At 47.5% G+C, this 18,044-nt stretch overlaps 1 protein-coding gene across 16 annotated transcripts in view; it reads left to right on the plus strand.

Annotated features, from left to right (window-relative positions):
• The window catches only part of TCF4 (transcription factor 4), a 189,771-nt gene that overhangs the window by 33,592 nt on the left and 138,135 nt on the right, over positions 1-18,044 (plus strand). Inside the window, exon 1 of one of the 16 annotated variants that reach the window (XM_065657698.1) lies at positions 16,950-17,039. The exons of the other annotated variants lie outside the window; for them this stretch is intronic. Coding sequence (XP_065513770.1) covers positions 17,021-17,039 — 19 coding nt within the window. The 5' untranslated portion in view covers positions 16,950-17,020. Of the gene's footprint in view, positions 1-16,949; positions 17,040-18,044 lie in introns of those variants that run through there. 16 annotated transcript variants of the gene reach the window in all.

Genomic DNA, 18,044 nt, shown 5'->3' on the forward strand with positions numbered 1-18,044 from the left:
GGATGAAATTTAGAGTTGAATGATAATAGGCAAAACCCAGTGGTTTAAGTAATTTTTAGTAGTTCGACTATAAGCTTACACGTTTTTTCTGCTTTGAAATGAACAGTGGCACTAAAAGTACGAACTGGTAGTGATGTGTATTAGCCGGTGTGTGAACGGATTGGTTTTGGTGAGTGGCTTTCAGCGGTTTGGAACTAGGAAATCTGCTCTCTGGTTTGGCTGATAGAGCAGAGGAAAAAGATAAGCTATCGTACAGTTCTCCACTCCAGCCTTGAACACATTCGTCATTGGGCTCGGAGAACAAATGGAATCGAAGGAAACGTTCTGGATGTTGGGAGAAGAGGCTGGTGGTACCAGAAATACTCTTGTTTTTCTGCAGGCCAGGAGCTGGGCTGGTTATTTCCTTCACATTAGTGCCTTATGTTGCTTTGAAATACAAACACCAAATTTGCGATGCTTGAATATCAGCTTTTACTTCATTTATATTGTTTAATTACTGCAAGTTTAGATCTTAAAAGAAGCCAAAGTTTTAAATTTGCGTTGAATTATTTTGAAAAGAAAATTATCTTTCATTCAAAATGTTTGCAGTTTGATTTCTGACTGATAAAAGTAATTGTTTTCCTTACCCTGGTATTAGTTTTCCCCTAGAGTCCTTAGTTTTCAGTTTTGTAGCACAGCCAAGGAAGCTGGGGAGGCAACGGTAGCGACAAATCCGCTAAGCTGTTAAATGTTGAAAGAGAAATAAAAAATCCAAACCACCAAATAGACCGCAGAGCTCCCCACCAAATTGCCTGATGTTACATACAGTTTCTTTCAGAGCACACAGCAATATGTTGCAAGTGAGAAAAACGTGAACGTCACCCGATTCAGTCCCGTTAGAGCTCCCAGTGCGGAGCTCTCGGTTAGGTGTGTGCTAGAAATCTCATCTATGTGTGTAAATACAGGATATATATACAAATGTACACACATGTGTTTTTGCAAAATTAATTTCCAAGATTAAGACCGGAATATTTTTCTCTATAAATGGCTCGATTTTGCATCCAGAAGAGTTAGTTGCATGCATTTCAACTGCACAGGTAGTTGTAGGACTTGCAGAGGTCAGGTTCCCCAAATGAGAAACAGCTTACTCTATAAACAAAATTATTGTTAAAAACCAGATTAATCTGAGTCTTCTGTCTGATATCTTAAAAATTCTGACCTGGGGAGTTTTTTTACCAAGTCCTAGTAAGTACAGTCATAAGCATGTCAGTGGGAAGAACAGTGTATTTCATCATTAGATAACGACCTACACTTTTCCTGGCAAAACAGTGTATTTCAGTATGTGAGACTGCTGCACAACCATTAGAACAAAACACGGGCTCTAAACTTCACCCTGCGAGCGTGGAACCTGGGGCTGCCGCAAGACATTTTTGCCAAATGTTAGTATTGGTTTCGTAGAAAATCATAATGGGCAAATGTCAGAGAAAAATGAGTTGTATATATCCAATGGGTTTGTTTTGTCTATTCAGGATTATTTTCTGTATTTAGTCGCACAGTTTTCCTGGCTTCCCTGCAATCCCTGCTATGCGGAGCAGCCAGAGACAGAAACTGTTGGAAACGGGGAAACTTAACCTGAACAAGAAAGCCATCGCCAGCCTGTCTGTGATCAGGTGTCTTACCTCTCCCTCCATCGAATTTGCTTTCTGAAATTAATTTGGCTGTTTAGGAAGAACATTTGTGTTATCACAGCGTAGAAATGTATCGTAATTTTTATAGGCGCTCGTAAATCATCCGGCTCAGCCGGTGATTTCCAGGCTTGTCCAAGAGTGGTGTTTGTGCAAAGATTTGCGGAGGGGTTTGGAAGGAGCCGCGATCCGTCTGGAGCAGAACATCTGCGCATCGCTGGTGCTGACAACTACTCCCAATGTCAGTAAAAGGAACCCCTTACAAATCTTAGTATTTTCTCTTCTGAGGTCCTCCACATTTTTTTGCAATCAATCAGCAGTATTTATGCTCAAAGCCGATACGTTTATCTTGCCAAGTCCAAGCTGGATATTGTATTTTTCCTCCTAGATCTCCATGTGTTTCAGTATCTCTGTTTATCTGTGGCACTAGTAAGTTAACTGAAGAGCTGATTTCTGTCAGATGAAAGACTGACTTGGACAAATCTATGATAGAATCGTAGAATATCAGGTTGGAAGAGACATCAAAGATCCTCTGGTCCAGCCTTTCTTGGCATAAGCCCGGTCCAGCCAGGCTGGCCCAGCCCTGCCCAGCTCAATCCCAAACGTGTCCGGTGCTGGGGAACCCACCAGTGCCCTGGGGAGATTGTTCAAGGGCTGATTGTTCTCACGGGCAAAAATTTCCCTCTGTGTGCACGGGGAGTAACTTGTACCCATCGCCCTCGGCTTTTCCAGGGGCTCCGTGTGAAAGGGCCTGTCCGGCTGCTTTGGAGCCGCCTGGAAACCCGAACGTGGTGCTGAGCTCTGTTCTCAGCCTGGACAAGGTTCTCTGTGCCTGGAAACCCAAACGTGGTGCTGAGCTCTGTTCTCAGCCTGGACAAGGTTCTCTGTGCCTGGAAACCCGAACGTGGTGCTGAGCTCTGTCCTCAGGCTGGACAAGGTTCTCTCCGCCTTTCCTCTTTTGTACCCGCCTTCCTTTGGGAATGATGAACTTGATGTGTTATTCAGTTTTTTGGAACCAAGTGTAATTTTCCTTTCCCTGTTTCTCATCTTGTTGAAGTCGGGAGGGGTAACGGGATCACTGTGTGAAAATACCGCGGGTGGAGCGAAAAGCAATGTTTGGAGGAAATACTGGCCGCAGAGTAGAAATTGCAGGTCCATTGCTGGAAAATTAAAATAAAGGTTGGTTTGTTGTTCTTCTCCTCCCTGTCCCCAACATGCTGGGAGGGGGCCATGGTAGAAAGATTGCAGAAGGGAAGAAAAAGCACTTGTGGTGTTTATTCTCTATAAAACAAATTTCAAGCATCAAAACCTGTAGTCAGTATAAATTCTAAATGAGAAAGAAGAGAGTGTATTAGAACTGTGAAGAGGAGATTATTAAAGGGTTGATTTAACTAGTCATGTTGCAGCCCATAAACCATATCTAAATCTCTGGAGCAAGCTTAAAAGACTACATTGAGGTCAATCTTTCTAATACCTGGATTTGCGAAAATTGAAAACAAATAGCTGTGCGAGGAGCTGAGATTCGGCAATGTTGGGTTTGTTCTGCAGGGCCAGCCCCCCAAGTGATGCTGACAGCGGCAAAAGCTGCGACTTCTCCATGCAGCCCTGGCTGGTTGAGCATCCAGGGAGAGAAAAGAAAAAGTGTCCTCATCCTGTTAGGCAGAAGAGAGGTGCCTCTTCACGGTTGTCTCCAGCAGTGTGCCGCACTGGTTTCGCACTGGTTTCACACCGGTTCCAGCAGAGCTCCTCATCGTGGCGCCGCTCCCATCCCCGCATCCCACGGGCGCGCAGAGAGGTGTAGGTTTGCTCACCTGCCTGAAGTGTTATTAGAAATAAGACAGCAGCCCAGCTCTGGCTTTGGTACCTGGTGTCAGTGTTTCTTACTGGTGTTGCTCTGGCAGTGCTGGGTATCTGTGCTACCTGTGCAAACACAGGAGCCTCGCAGTTGCCTGCAATTTCTGTGGGTTTTGGGTTTTTTTTCAGTTTTTATTCTTCATTTTGTGGAAAAAAAAATAGACAAAATTAACTACATGCATTTTCGTTCATGTTATTACAGATTTGGTTTTTTTTGGTGACGTTTCTTTCCCATCCCCATTTGTCTCTGAGTTTTCCCTGCGCTGAAGTCATGCTGCAGAGAGTGGCATCATCCCTCCTCCACGGGTACCGCTCTGATGGAGTTCCTGTCATTCGCACACTAACTCGGTTATTGCAAATGTGCTTTTAGTGCAGGATCAGAGGATGACTGGGAAGAGTTTTCTTTTATAGAAGGGGTAAGTTCCCTAATTAGGTATCTGTAAGGAAATAGATGGAACAAGAAGGATAAGAGGAGCTGTGTTTGTGCTCTGATCAAGTTGCAAAAAACGTCTCCGTTTGAAAAGTACTTTATTAGGCTGTCTGGAGAAATGTGTAATGATCTGCCAATGTAAGTCGAGTGCCCAGACTTGTTACCCAGTTACTGTACGTGGGCGATGTGGAGCGGAGCGGAACTCCCTGGAGATGTTTGTCCGTGCTGGGGGACACGAGCGGGCACACCGGCTCGGGTTTGTCTGTGTGTGTGGAGTGTGTCATCCGCACACTTGTGTACGTGTGCACCCAGCAAACCCTGCTGTAACGCTTTATGTACATCCCTGGCTCAGAGACCCCACTGTGGTCAAATTTCACAGCTTTGCCCAATCCAGCAGTGATTGCCGTCAGTTTTGATGAGACCAAAACAATGTGTGTTTCCCTGGACTTGTTCTCGAGAGTGGCCAGAAGTATTTTGTTTGGGTTTTTTTGGTTTGTGCTTTGTATTTTCCCTTCTTGCGGGCTGTGGGAGATGTTAGCCTGCTGGAGGTCTCAGCAGGGCTTTGTGCTGTGTCCCCGCACTGGGATGCTCCAGGGCCATGTCCCTGTACCGGGATGCTCCAGGGCCGTGTCTCTCTCTTTGTGCCGTGTCCCCGCACTGGGATGCTCCAGGGCTGTGTCCCCGCACTGGGATGCTCCAGGGCCGTGTCTCTCTCCTTGTGCCGTGTCCCCGCACTGGGATGCTCCAGGGCTGTGTCCCCGCACTGGGATGCTCCAGGGCTGTGTCTCTCTCTTTGTGCCGTGTCCCCGCACTGGGATGCTCCAGGGCTGTGTCCCCGCACTGGGATGCTCCAGGACCGTGTCGCTCTCCTTGTGCCGTGTCCCCGCACTGGGATGCTCCAGGACTCTGTCCCCACACTGGGATGCTCCAGGGCTGTGTCCCCGCACTGGGATGCTCCAGGGCTGTGGCCCCACACTGGGATGCTCCAGGACCGTGTCCCCACACCGGGATGCTCCAGGGCCGTGTGTCTCTCTTTGTGTCATGTCTGCACACTGGGATGCTCCAGGGCCGTGCCTCTCTCTTTATGCCATGTCCCTGCACTGGGATGCTCCAGGACCGTGTCCCCGCACTGGGATGCTCCAGGGCCGTGTGTCTCTCTTTGTGCCATGTCTGCACACTGGAATGCTCCAGGACCGTGTCCCCGCACTGGGATGCTCCAGGGCTGTGTGTCTCTCTTTGTGCCATGTCTGCACACTGGGATGCTCCAGGACCGTGTCCCCACACCGGGATGCTCCAGGGCTGTGTGGGTGCCCGCGTTCGCCGCGGGCGCTGTTGCAGTGGGACGGGTGTCCGGAGGAGCTGAGGTGCTCCGACTTTGCTGCTTTATTTGGCGTTGCCATTTGTGTGCCTGTGGAAAACGGATCTTGAAAATGCATAAATACATCAAGTGGGAAGGTATTTGCAGGAAGTCCATTAGTAAGTGCATAGATTAGACCTCTTCTATCTTACTCAGGGCATTTGCGGTCCTGGTGTCTAGCAACAACCGTATACTCACCAGTCCCACACACAAGCCCCATTCTCTTAAAGGCAATCAAGGGAAGAGCTAAGGTCACCGCAAACTGCATTTCACACGTAATAAAGATGTGTTTTTCACCAAGCAGAAGTTCACAAGGGTATAAATGCTGTTTCTGCAGCCCTCATCTCCAAAGCAACAGGCAGGACAGAAGCACAGTGAGTGCCCAGCGTTTCCTCGGCCGCGGTGCTGGGGTGTCCCGGGGTGACGAGCGGGGACCCCACAGCTGGTGGGGTGACAGACCCTTCCACCCCACAGCCTCTCTGTGGGACAGGCCCCTTCTGCGGCTTCAGGATATTGTGACAGCACCTTCAGCTGAGGGAACCTTTACAAATCCATTTAGAATACTGGAGGAATATGCAGCGTCCATCACCTTCTCTACTGGTCTATGTAACAGCTGTGAATTGAGCTGGCAAGGGAAATTAAGGGGTAGGTTGGTCTGGAATATCAGAAGCGTAAAGAAGGCAGCAGTTAATTTTTTTTTTTTTTTCTGGTCAAACCTACATGGAGTAAGGTTTACAAATTCCCGGCATCTGTGCGAGATTGGATCTGGCTTGCAAATTATGCTCGGTAATGGCTCGCGGTTTTTGGGGCTGTGATGGGCCGACTCTTCCAGCAAAGGCTTCACCCTGAACTCGAGGAGCGTGGCGAGCGCGGGAGGACTCGGCATTCCCCATTTCTGACCCCCCTTCCCCAGGATTTCAGGATCCTGTGAGCTGCAGAAAGTGGAATTGGTAGTGAAGTGGGAGTAAATAGATTGCTCTTGATACAGGTACATATTTATTACAGGTTGGTAAAAGTGACCTTTGGAATTCAGCTTCTGCATGAAACCCCTGAAAAATACCTGGGAGTTAATAGCCTATTGATGGCAATAGAAGCAAATTTTATAGCGTATTTTACGAAGTGCAGTGTGGACTGGGAAAGAACAAGGTCCAGCTTTGAGGCACAGGACTGAGAACTGGGGAAGGAATTATTAGGGAGTGGTGCATGATTGCTTCATTTCAAATAATAAAAACAATGCTTTGCACTTCCTTGTAATATCCGCTGCCATCCGAGCATGTGAAACATAAATGAACAATAGCCCCATATATAATGGGACATTTCTGCTGTCTTTCAAAACATCCTATGAAAAACAAGAGGTGTAAAAGCAGATGTGAGCAAGTGGAATATTGTACGTGCTCAAGAGACGGAGAAGGGTGAAGACCCAGGTTTATAGGAGGGATTTGTGGGAATGGTGGGGGTGTCCAACGTGAAATATTCCTGTAAACACACACCGTATCCTGCACTCATGCCTCATTCCTGTTTCTGAGCAGAAGAATGTTTTACGTGCAGGAGTAAGTCATGGAGACTGACAGAGGGCTCTGGTTTTACATGCACATCTATGGATTTACTGTCATGAATAATGAAAATCCGATACCTGTCTAAATCTCCTTAGATGAGACTAAACTCAAGTTTACTTGAATGACGGTAAAATAAAATAACATGGAATCCCCTGGGAAAATTGCAAATGCAAGTCTGGCTACTGAGGAAGTGTTCTGCTCCAAGGCATAGACTAGTTGTGGATGGAAGGAGGGACTTTTGACTTAATCCTGGAAAGAAAGTTGAGACACACACATTAGTGGCAAAGCAATTCTAAAACGTTAGAGAAGAGACAGTGATTATTGGACTTTATGACAGGAAGTCATTGAGAATTTCCTGAAAGAAGTAAAAGAGGAGTGTATTTGCATTCTGCTCGGTGAGTTGGGAGTACTTAGATATTTATAGGAAAATTCCAAGAGGTTGTGTGTGTTTTCCATTATACAGATTTCTTATAAAAAATAAATGTTGCCGCAGCAAACTAATGGCTGCATTTCCTACTCTCTGCTGCAAAACTTGCTCGTGTTAGATTACACCGGGCTTAATTTTTTACTGAATCATTGATCTACTTTGCATGATTGCGAATTTTTTTGCAAGAAGAAAAATACACAGCCTATACTAATGAAAAATTCATAGAATTTAAGAAAAAGAAATTTCACAGAACCGTTTAAATGAGGGAAAAAACCCAAGGCACCGCAAACCACGCCACCTGTGTCTTCACCTTTGGAGCCCGTACCGCTTTGGCATCCCTTGTTTCTCTCCCGTTTGGTGAGGGTGACGTGGGTGCAAGTTGGGCTGGTGCTGTGGGCTGAGGGTGGGGGGCAGGCGTGGGCCCGCGGCCCCCAGGGCGTCGAGCGCTGGGGCTGCTCCTGAGGTCCCTTTCTCACCAGTTTCCCCAGTTCCTCGGCAAGTCGGGCTCTCCCTGTTTCATGCTCAACCTTCTGATTAAAACTTATTCATCCTAGAATTGTGAAGCACATACTGAGGAGGACAGGGAGATATAAACCGGGAGGAATACGCACGCAAACACGCACAACTTCACACCCCGGCCTCTTTCGTTGCTCTCTAGCAACTCTCTCTCGATGTCCGGTTATTTCTCCTCTTTCTCCGTTGTATTTGAATATATTCGAACAGCAAAAGCGCTTTCCAGCCGTCGTTTCTTCCCTACCTGCAGGATGCAGTGGTAGATAGCTGGGTTTGTTCTGCAGGCTTTTGGGCGTGTTGAGGAGGGAGCAGGTGGCATCTGGCTGGTAAGTCGAACGCGAGTTTTAAGGTGGGCTTTCCTCGGAGAGGCGATGGGGCTCGTGCTCCCCGGGCAGCCCCTTGCTCGGACGTCTGTCCGGGGCGCGGAGCCCGTGCGCCTCACAGCTTTGGGCGCAGCAGCGTCCGGACCCCTCGGCCGTTGTTACTTTGGGGTGTCTGCACGCTCGGTGGGGTCTCCGGGCGCTGCTGGGCCACGGGCTGTCGTGTGCCCTTGAGCCAGGTCCAGCGCCATCCCTCTGTCCCAACGACCCGCTCGTATCGCTGACAAATTGCGCTGTGAGGGGCCTCGTGATGTAGGGTCCGAAGGGCTGTGTTGAAACGGGCCGTGGGAGCGCTGCGATGCCTCGGGTCTGCTCCTGCCGTGTGCGCACATTTAGTATGTGGTTGTAGACAAGTCATCCGGCATTAAGACGCTGACATTTGTGTGGACGCCTAGTTCCACAAGTAAATGCTGAAATATGTAGTTTTCAGAGAGACTGAGCAAGCAAGCCCAGATTGTTCTTTCTGAAGCCACTCTTGATTAATTCCTGAGTAAATAAAATCAGAATCAGACCCAATTTCCCAAAGAGGAGAGAAGGAAAATAATTTCTGTTGTTTGGTATGGGGGTTGGAGTGAAGAGGTCGCCATTCCCCAAAATGGAGGGGCAATCTGATCCTATCGATTCGATTTTCCAGTAAATGTTTGATTTGTTTGTCTTTTCCCTCTCATATCCAAATCCTTGCAGTTCTATCTGAGAGTGTTTTAACAACTAATCCGAACCATATTAAGTCTGGTTAATGCTGCTCTCCACACAATGGCTTTTGTTTGGCTGCGAGCTGTGGTGCGTGCGGGTCCATCCGAAGCTCCGTTTCCGAGCATCGCACCGGGCGATACACTCGCTCAACGCTCTTTCCTCTTGCGGTCCAAGTTCGCATTGGGACCGAACCAGTTTGTTTCGGAGCTTTCCTTATTCTCCGTCACGCCATTCCAAGCGCACCATTATTTTTGGCACCTGGGCTCCATCCTCGGAGCGGATCAGCCGAAGCGAGTTACGTTGGTCTGGCACTGGACCGTTCTTTTTAACTGAGATGCCTGTGCGCAAAAGCGCAGGCGTTATTTTCGTTTTTACTGGTTTTTAAGAGGTAGATCTGTGCAGACATCAACAGGATATTATTAGTCGCGAGAGCTGCCGACAGTTGCCAGGCTGATGCGCGGAGGAAGGAAGCTTACAAAGATCTCGGCAGGGCCGTGCTGAGCGGTTGGAGGAAATGAGCCATGTCCTGCTGCTATTGTGCTTATAGCGCCGCGATCCCCAAGGGGCCGAACAAGCCCATCTTGAGACCTCAGCCTGGCAAAGAACAAGTTGACTCATATTTTATTTTTGTTGGTTTTGTTACTAGTCTGTTATTGTTCCAGTTGTGATGTTGCTTGTAAACAAACTGCTGCTGTAATTTGATTTGCAGCTATTGAACGATAGCTTAGGCACATACAGGAAAACAGGCATCTGGAGCTACTCGTGGGGTTTTTTAATACATTTTTGATGTTGTGATGCATCAGCTACAGTGTCTCCCAGGTTAATAAGTGCGGAGACTGGGTGCGATTTGTGCGCAGAGATTCCTGCAGATGCCGAGCAAGGAGCTGAGGGTGAGACGTGGTACCTGAGAGCGGGTCCCCGCGCGGGTGCCGCTGGGACTGACTGTGGCTGGCTTGGAGTAACCATACGGCATTCGGGGAAACGAAAACCAGGAAGCTAGTGACAAATTTCCTATAAAATAAAAGTGTTTAGTGACCCAGACTCTTAGGGCTTGAAGTCTAAATCCACTCTTTGTGCTGAGTGGGAGGAGCACTGGCGCCAGTGTTTCTAGAACCCGAGCACTAAAATGGTGCGGAATCAGGTGTCCTCTGTGCAGAACATGCCGGCGCATCCTCAGAGACATCCTTGGCAGATGCACGGCTTTCCCCTCACATGCACACTGCGCGGCGCTGATTTCTTCCATAGCTGTCCATAGGCGTTTGCCAAAACTGCTTCTTGCATTGGACAGTAATGGGAGTCCTCTGGCTAAATCTGTGTTACGATCATTCCTTTCGAAGTCACATCTGAAGCTGATCTGAGCTGCGTCCTGCAGCACTCGCGGCGCGCTGGCTCCTTCCCGGCTTGGAACGACGGCGTGCAACGTTTTCGTCAGAGTTCGATTAGAAGAGAGCAGCTACCGCAGCCTCGGGCACTAACAGCATTTAGCATTTTCCAGACTGTTCCCGCAACCGAACCCCCGTCAGCGGCCACGGACCCGCTCCCCGGGTTACTTAGGCTGGGCTTAAATCTCCATAGGAATCATTCAGTCTCAGAACACTGAGGCACCTTTTGCCATTTCCAACACTGTTTGGGGTTTTCTTGCAGTATTTTTTATTTCAGTAGCTAAAGCGATTCGAGAATTAAACAGTCATTCAAGGGAGTGAAATAAACTAGGCTGTTAAAATGTATATACTAAAGAAAAGGCTTCATGTTGGCATGTTGATGAATATCGACAGGGTTTTTTTTAAAGCTGGTAGATTATCACTTGTGCTACAAAGACCAGTTTAAAAAACAAAAAGCAAGGTTAAAGTGTATCCTGACTCCTGCTCGTGTTTATAGTACAGTTCTGTGACTGAAGGTAAGACAGATAACTGGGCATTACTCCAAATCCCTGGCAGTTTTCCCTTTCCAAGGCACTAATGTTGGGATTAGCGTGTTGTTTTAAAGCCATTACCTTTCTTCACCTTCATAATTGCTTGTTCTTAGGGGAGAATACAGAAAACTTAGTGCTCATAAAGTAGGCTTGCTATGCAACGTATGCAAAGTTGCGTTTCGTTATCTGTTGGATTTCCGTTAATCTCTGTGTGTGTATTTTTGTATGGTGTATATATAAATTTGTAGGTTCTTTGATGATTTAGTTGTATACGTGGTACATAGGTAGCGGACCCAAACCAGAACTCAAGTTCTTAGTGCTTTTAAGCTTCGAAAAATGGGTATGTCACCTTGGGGTGGTGATTTATATGTCCATTTGTCCATGAATGCTGCTGCCCTCCCCATTTCTGGCCTCGGGCTGCCCTGCCCTGCGGATGTGTGCGAAGGGGGAATCCCATGGATAAAAGTGGAGGAGACATCGTTCCTCCTGTGGCTTTGGGGACATTGTGGGCTCAGGACTGAGCCCAGAAGCACTTGGTGTTTCTGCTCCGGATGCTCATCCCAAGAAGCCCCAGAGCGAAAGCGCCGAGCCTGCGGGCAGGGAGTCGTTTCCCATCTGGGAAACAGATCCAGTACGTATCATTTCACAGAGCTGCTGCCGCCGGGGAAAAGCCCCCTCTGGGCGGTGATGGGGCGACTGGGAACCGTGTGGCTCTCGGGGTCGGGACACGACAGGGAGAACCCGAAACGGACTGGCAGAGCGTTCGCTGCGAACGACTGACTGCATCCCGTGCCCTTGGGGAAGGTTCTGGCCTTTGCTTGGTGGGGGAAATGGCGTGGATGAAAGACAGGAGGATATGAAATAAGTTTAACAGCAGGAAGTTATGTAAACGTGATTAATTCCATTAATGGAAACTTTCAAATGGAAGGTTGTCAGTCCTTGCGCGTATACCTCTTGTTTGCTTGTGAAACGTCACGCAGAGCACTGAAACACAAGCGTAAGGGAAAGCGTGACGAAAAATGAGAGAGAAGAATATGCTTGGTTAGAAAACGCTGCTGCCGTGCCCAGGATTAGAGGAGATCGGGAAGGGTTTGTGTCACTCTTTCCTGCCGCGTTCGACTTGTCCTGTGTGAATATGGGCTGGTTTGGGAGCCCGCGTGGGAGCCCCACGCGAGGAGACGGCGGAGCACGCCTGCGCGGGGCTTGGCGGAGATCGGCAACCCGCCTGCGTTTTCCGTGGCGGTTCATCCCTTTCTAAAAGAGTACGAATACGCATTTGCGTGTGTATGTGTGTATCCGTGCGTGCATGCACGCACACGCGTGCGGGCCCGTGTCCCGGGCTGCGCTGGAGCTGCTGACCCCACGGAGCGTCTTCCCCGTCCCGCCGTCAGCCGCCGTGCCTGTGCTCGTACTGCCAAAGCAGCAGGATGAAAGCACGAAAGCTTCCTCTTCCCAGCTGTTTTCCTCAGCAAAGGTCGCTTTTTCTTGTTGGTTTTTTTTTTTTTTTTCTTCCGAAGATGATGCTTCCTTTTAAGGGGTTTTTAATCTGCAAACTGTTTCCTCAGTTTATTTCACTTCAGTAAAATGTGTTCCCTTTAGGTCATATCTGTCTCTTTTACAAACCAACCTGCCCTTTTCAGTAGTTTTATTTGCTACTCAAAAGAACAAACATGACTTTATAAAAAACCTTTAACGAAGTACAAAGACCAATAAACCTTTTGCCACTAGAGCTGAAATTTTAAGTGATTTTTTTTTAAAGAGAAACCTTGAATAAATTAAGTGGGGAAAATAGGTTGACTTCATAACGCTGAGATTCTTGTATTTGTATCTGTGCTTAGTGTACAGAAAAATAGTTTTAGGTTTATGTCATATGTAAAAACGCTTTATTTGGGGACACAAGTACCTCTAAATAATAGAAGAAATAGCAGTTGGGATACAAAAAAATATCTCCCAGCTGCTTCCATTATGTCAGTCTCTTTTCATTAAACTGACCTCTCTTTGTTTAGGTTTTTTTTTCTAAAGTAAACATGTATAATTAAAATATATTGTGCCAGGGAAGGGAGAAGCCCCTGGTTGCGCTGGAGCTGCCGCGTGCGCGGAGACGCTGCCCCCAGCGCCCAGACGTGCTGGGCGAGCGCGCTGTAGTTACTGCTCACAAGTTGCATTGTTGTTGAAAGTCTGCTGTGGTCTGTAAATATGTTCTGGAGCTGCGTAAAAATATCCCGCTGAGCATACTGAGCAGGCCAACAATTGCCGTGGTTGAAGGAGCTGGGGCTGTAAACAGGACGCGCTGCAGCGAGTGCGGTTCCGCCGCAGCGGGTCGTTCGACCAGCCACCGCTCAAAGTAACCTGTGGATCCTCCAAAGGACGGGCAGCTCTGCTTTTAAATGGGTTCTTCTTAGCCGGGGAGCTCAGCTGGCGTTGCTGCCACCACAGATACCCGGGTGGCTTTGGGACTGATGTCTGGATTCTTGCTCTCTGGCTTGGCAAAGTGCTACAAAGGGACGAAGGGTGGAAATTCTCCCCCAAATTCTGCTGGCAAACCCCTTCTATTCACAAATTCAGTAGCTGAGAGGGAGGCAGGAACTCCTATCTAGACGTGGTGGGTGGAAAGTTTCCAGCTCTTGAGCCCGTGGTTGTTTTTCACTCAGTAGCGTTAAGGTATGTAACAGGAAAAAAGATTTCATGGGAGCGGCGTAACATATTCCAGTGGGACATGGCTGAGCGTCTGCTGGCTTGGTGGGGGGACATCGGTTATTCGCTTTCCCATCTCTGCGGTTTTAAATGCCGTAACTTCATGTCAAAGGATACCTTTAAGCATGATTTCTTTCTTAATGACCCATCAGATGAAAAAATACAGAATTGGCTAAACCCCCCCTCCTCGGAAAGGCATGGGCTCTTTCTGAGGTTTAATTCTCAGCAGCAATCTCCAAAGTCCTTATAATTTAGCAAGATGACTTGAATGATGATCTAAAGACAGAGGGTTTCCAACGATGCACCGAAACGTCTTCTTTTGGCATCTTTCCCCGCGGGAGCCCCTGCGTTCCCGAACGTTCGCTGAAGGGCTTTCCCTGGGGTGAGCAAGGAGGATGAGACACTCAACGGGTTCCATCCTGCCCTTCCAGGGGGAGTTTGCACTTTTTTTTTCTTTTTAATGAGTTTTTTGCAAAGGAATGGTGGCCTTCTCGAGACAGCGAGAGTCGGAGCCCTGTGCGTCCCTTCTGCTGGAAAACGGCAGATGCAGCAGGAGCGAAGGGCAAAGCCTCGCAGGGTTCCGAGCCCTCGCTCCCCGAGCTTGCGCTTCCCAATCCAGCGCTGCCCTTACAGAGTTTAGCCCTGGAAAAGCGTCGAGGTTTGCAGTCACGCCTCAGCTCTGCGTGCCCGGGTGCGAGTCTTCCAAAAGTAGACAAATAATCTCGCAAACTTCCACTTTATCAAATATAGTAGAGTTACGATGTCTTGAAAGAGGCCAGTGAAAAGGCCTGACAGTCTGGACGCGTTTGATACAAGAAGCTGTACAGGGCAGATACTGAAGAGGTTTTTTCAGAGATATCTGGTGTTCATTATTATCCTGTGAGAGGAACAAACGGCCTTGAGAAAATGACTGAAATGGTCGGGTTGGAAGCAAGGAGGTTTGATGGGCCGCCCCCTGCGTGGGGCAGGACTTGGGACCAGGACAGTGTGCCAGGCCTGGGTGGATAGATGGATGGACGGACGGACGGACAGACAGACAGCACGCGCGGGGAAGGTCGTGCGTCCCTGCGCCCGCCCGGCTGTATCTGCCGAGCAGGGGCGTCCCGTTCTTTTCCATCAGCCAGTATAACGCGTGGGCAGGGCTTTGTGTGTTCTACGGTGACAAATTAATTTGGTGTTCATTGTGGTAGCACTGATCATAATGAATTAATTTGGCGTTCATGTGGATGTCATCCTTTTCTTTTTTTTTTTTTCAAGCTTTTCTATTACAATGCAGAATTAGTCAGTAGACACTTGAAGCATTGCAATTCAGTTGTCATCATAACCTGTTGTGCTGTTGCCTGTCTGGATGTTTCCAGTGCGTTGTGTTCATTTTCGGGTGTCGCGAGGGAAGTTCCCGTCCCTCCCCTGCTCGCCTGTTCCAGAGAACCTGAGCAAAATCCAAGGTGGAATATGCGCTTGATTTTACACAGCTTGGAATAAGAAGAAAGCATTTATTTTTGCTACATAATGCCCAGATCCAAATACACCATCAGTAGTTTGTGGCATCGTTGAAGACAAATAGACTTTTCCTTAGGTAAATATTAAGTGGTGAAAAAGCCATGTAGTCATTTGCTCCTCCTTTTTAATTCTCCTGAAATGTGCTCAGTTGATGTATGTGTGAGTATATATACATACCTATATTAACTATCCCTTCTTTAAGAGGGCATATGATTGCACGTGCATTTTCTTTTCTATTAGTCAAGCGTTCCAGTTTAGCTGGGAGATGTGCCGGTGAGTTAAACAATAAATGTTGGCTTAAAACTGACCCCACGTGTTCTGATGTTGCAGGAAATGCTTAAAATGCGACTCTCGCATCAAGGGACTTGTTTTTAAAGCCTTTAAACCTCCACATTTGTGGATGTCCTGATATTTAATTCTTTCTCTGTACAATGTACATTAAGATATCAGACAAAATATGTAATTCTCCCTGGAGATGTTCCGTGGTGCCGTATAGACCCAGGGCAGCTACCTGGAATTTCTTGTTCATGAAGTGTCTAATTATTAGTGCAATCTGAACCTGAGAGGGTATGAACAGTGGAAAGGGAATAATGGGAGTTTTTCTAGCCAACAGAGAGCATTATGATGATCCCGTGCAGTGTTGTCAATTCGACGTTGCACCCTGGGACTCAATATTTGGTGTTTAATTTGGCCAGGGTAAAAATGATGCGATTATCTCAGCATTTGAGCTTTTTCTTCTTGACCAAAAGGAGAGCTCTAACTTTCGCTTGCAGCGAAAAGCAAAAAAAAAAAACGAGCTGAGCTTAGTGCACCATAAAAACTGAAGAAAACTGCGAAAGCCGAGAAAGCAAGTTCATTTTAAGCGGTCCTGGGTGCAGCTGGTTGAGTTCAGTGATGGGCAGTGACCTGATTCCTGCATCACCCTCTGGTCTAGAAAGGAAGGTTTTTCAGCCCAAGCAAAATCTAGCCCACTGTAATAATAAAAGATAGAAAAGACTGTTCTTGACCAACGACGGAATGCTTTTGTTCCATCTTTTTCGAGTCGGGTGCTCGAAACCCGTTTTATTAGTGGATCTTACTGGATCTCTGTGGCTTTTCATACGGGGGCGCGAGCGGCTTCAGAACAAGTGGGTCAAGGGAAGCCTAAAAAGCTTTCATGGAAGGCTTGGAAATATTAATTTGGGGGGAGAAAAATAGAGATTTCTGGGTTTAGTGGCATTATAGTATTACAAATAATGCCAAATCTCAGAAGAGTGTTGAGCGTGAACACGTTGTCCTTTGGCACCCTCCGAGCATTTATGTGGCAGTGACCTATGAATAAATGCTTTATTGGGTGGTTTTTAGCAGAGCTCGAGCTGCCGGACGTGCACTTTGCTAAATTGCCTACGTTTAACTATGAGAATGAATAGGTTTTTTAATATGAAATATTTCTGCATCCGCTGTATTGAGGAGCTCTTTTAGCCGTGGCACTGAAATAATTGGGGCACACAAATAATAGGGCTTCAGGGTTTGTGTTTTCCAGCCCTGAGGGTTGTGGAGAATTGCAGAATTGCAAACAGCGTGGGAAATTTGGGGCGCTGGTGGCACGGCTGGGCTGCCCCAGGCCCTTGCTCTCTCCTGAATTCAAGTGTAATAGATCACTTAGAACTTCTGTAGAATTGATTTCTAGGAGATTTTTTTCCCTTGTCAGTTGATACTCTTTGCCCAGAAACATACGGATTGTCTTACGATAGCAAGTGTCCGGTAAATAGAGAGTGTTTGCTAAGGGCTGTCGTAATACACTTTAAATGCAAATACATCTAGGGCAGTTTTAATGTAATTTTCATATAGATGAAGTCATTTTAAAATAGGCTTAAATTAAAGCGCTGTTCTCCCAAGATTACAAGTTTAGCAGAAAATGTCCTGTAGTTTCATTAGCTATTTTTCTTCTGTTTAGGTTTGATTTCCCTTTCAGCAGCTGTGCATGGTTTGCAATCAGGCCAGTATCTGTTACTCACCGCACTTGGTATCATCTGGGACTTTGCAGCAGCCGGTGGGAGGATGGACTGGACTAGTACAGGTTGGCTTTGGGCTTTTTTTTTTCCTTTTTTTTTTTTCCCTCAGCTTTTTCCAGTTGCACATTCCTCGCTGATCTTTCTGTTTCCAAGAAGCATAAATATTGGGGATTAACCAGTCGTGTACTGGCCGGAGAGGTCCAGAACCGGCTGCTGGTGTGCTCTGTAACAAATCTGCTTTAGATAACAGCGCTAGATTGAAGTGTAGACGGGAACAGCTCCAAGAGATGCGCTCCTGATTCACAGGGAACGAGCCGATCACTGAACTTATTTCCTGCTCCTAAGTGAAAAAAAAATCTGCATTTTTTTAATGCTTGATTTATTTTTTCGGTCTTTGTAACGAAGCAAGAAGCCACCCTCGGTCACGGGGCAGAACTCCTGCTTCAGGAGCGGGGGCGCAAAGCAAAACTGTGCGAGTGAAAACAAATACCACCTTTTTTTTTTACTGATGCTGCTTCGTGGGCCCAGCCTGCAGGGACAAGCCTGTTGGGCGGTGCCGTTGCCGCCAGCCTGGCAGCTCGGGGGCAGCTCCACACCGGGCTCTCCTGGGTCAGCTCTGTTTTCGGCGCCAGCACCCCGGCTTTTCTACAAGTTCCTGGGTTAGACCGAGGGCGCCTGGATTAAGTTTTCAATGAGCTGTTTCAGCACCTAAACTTATTAGCTCGTTTTGAAAATGCTCGTCTTCCCGCTTCCTCTCCTGGTTTCTGCTGGAGGCATTGGGTCTCTTCTGTATTTATATTTAAATATAAAGTCGTGTAGTTAAATTGCCGGCATCAAGTTTAAGAACATACTTTTTGGCATTTTTTTCTTTTCAGATCAGGGCAGATAGCTTTTCATGAAAGTACGTGTCGTGCTAAAGGCGCTGGTGTCTGCGTGATGCTCTGAGTTACTGGACTGACTTATTCCATGCAATAATCTCCTTAAGGTACAGGAGCAGAGCGTGGACCTGCTTGTTCCTTTCCTCGCCTGTCGAGCCCAGGTGCCCTCCCCAGATTGCTGTGATATATCGC

Source organism: Caloenas nicobarica, chromosome Z (genome assembly GCF_036013445.1).
Source record: "Caloenas nicobarica isolate bCalNic1 chromosome Z, bCalNic1.hap1, whole genome shotgun sequence".
Lineage (NCBI taxonomy): Eukaryota > Metazoa > Chordata > Aves > Columbiformes > Columbidae > Caloenas > Caloenas nicobarica.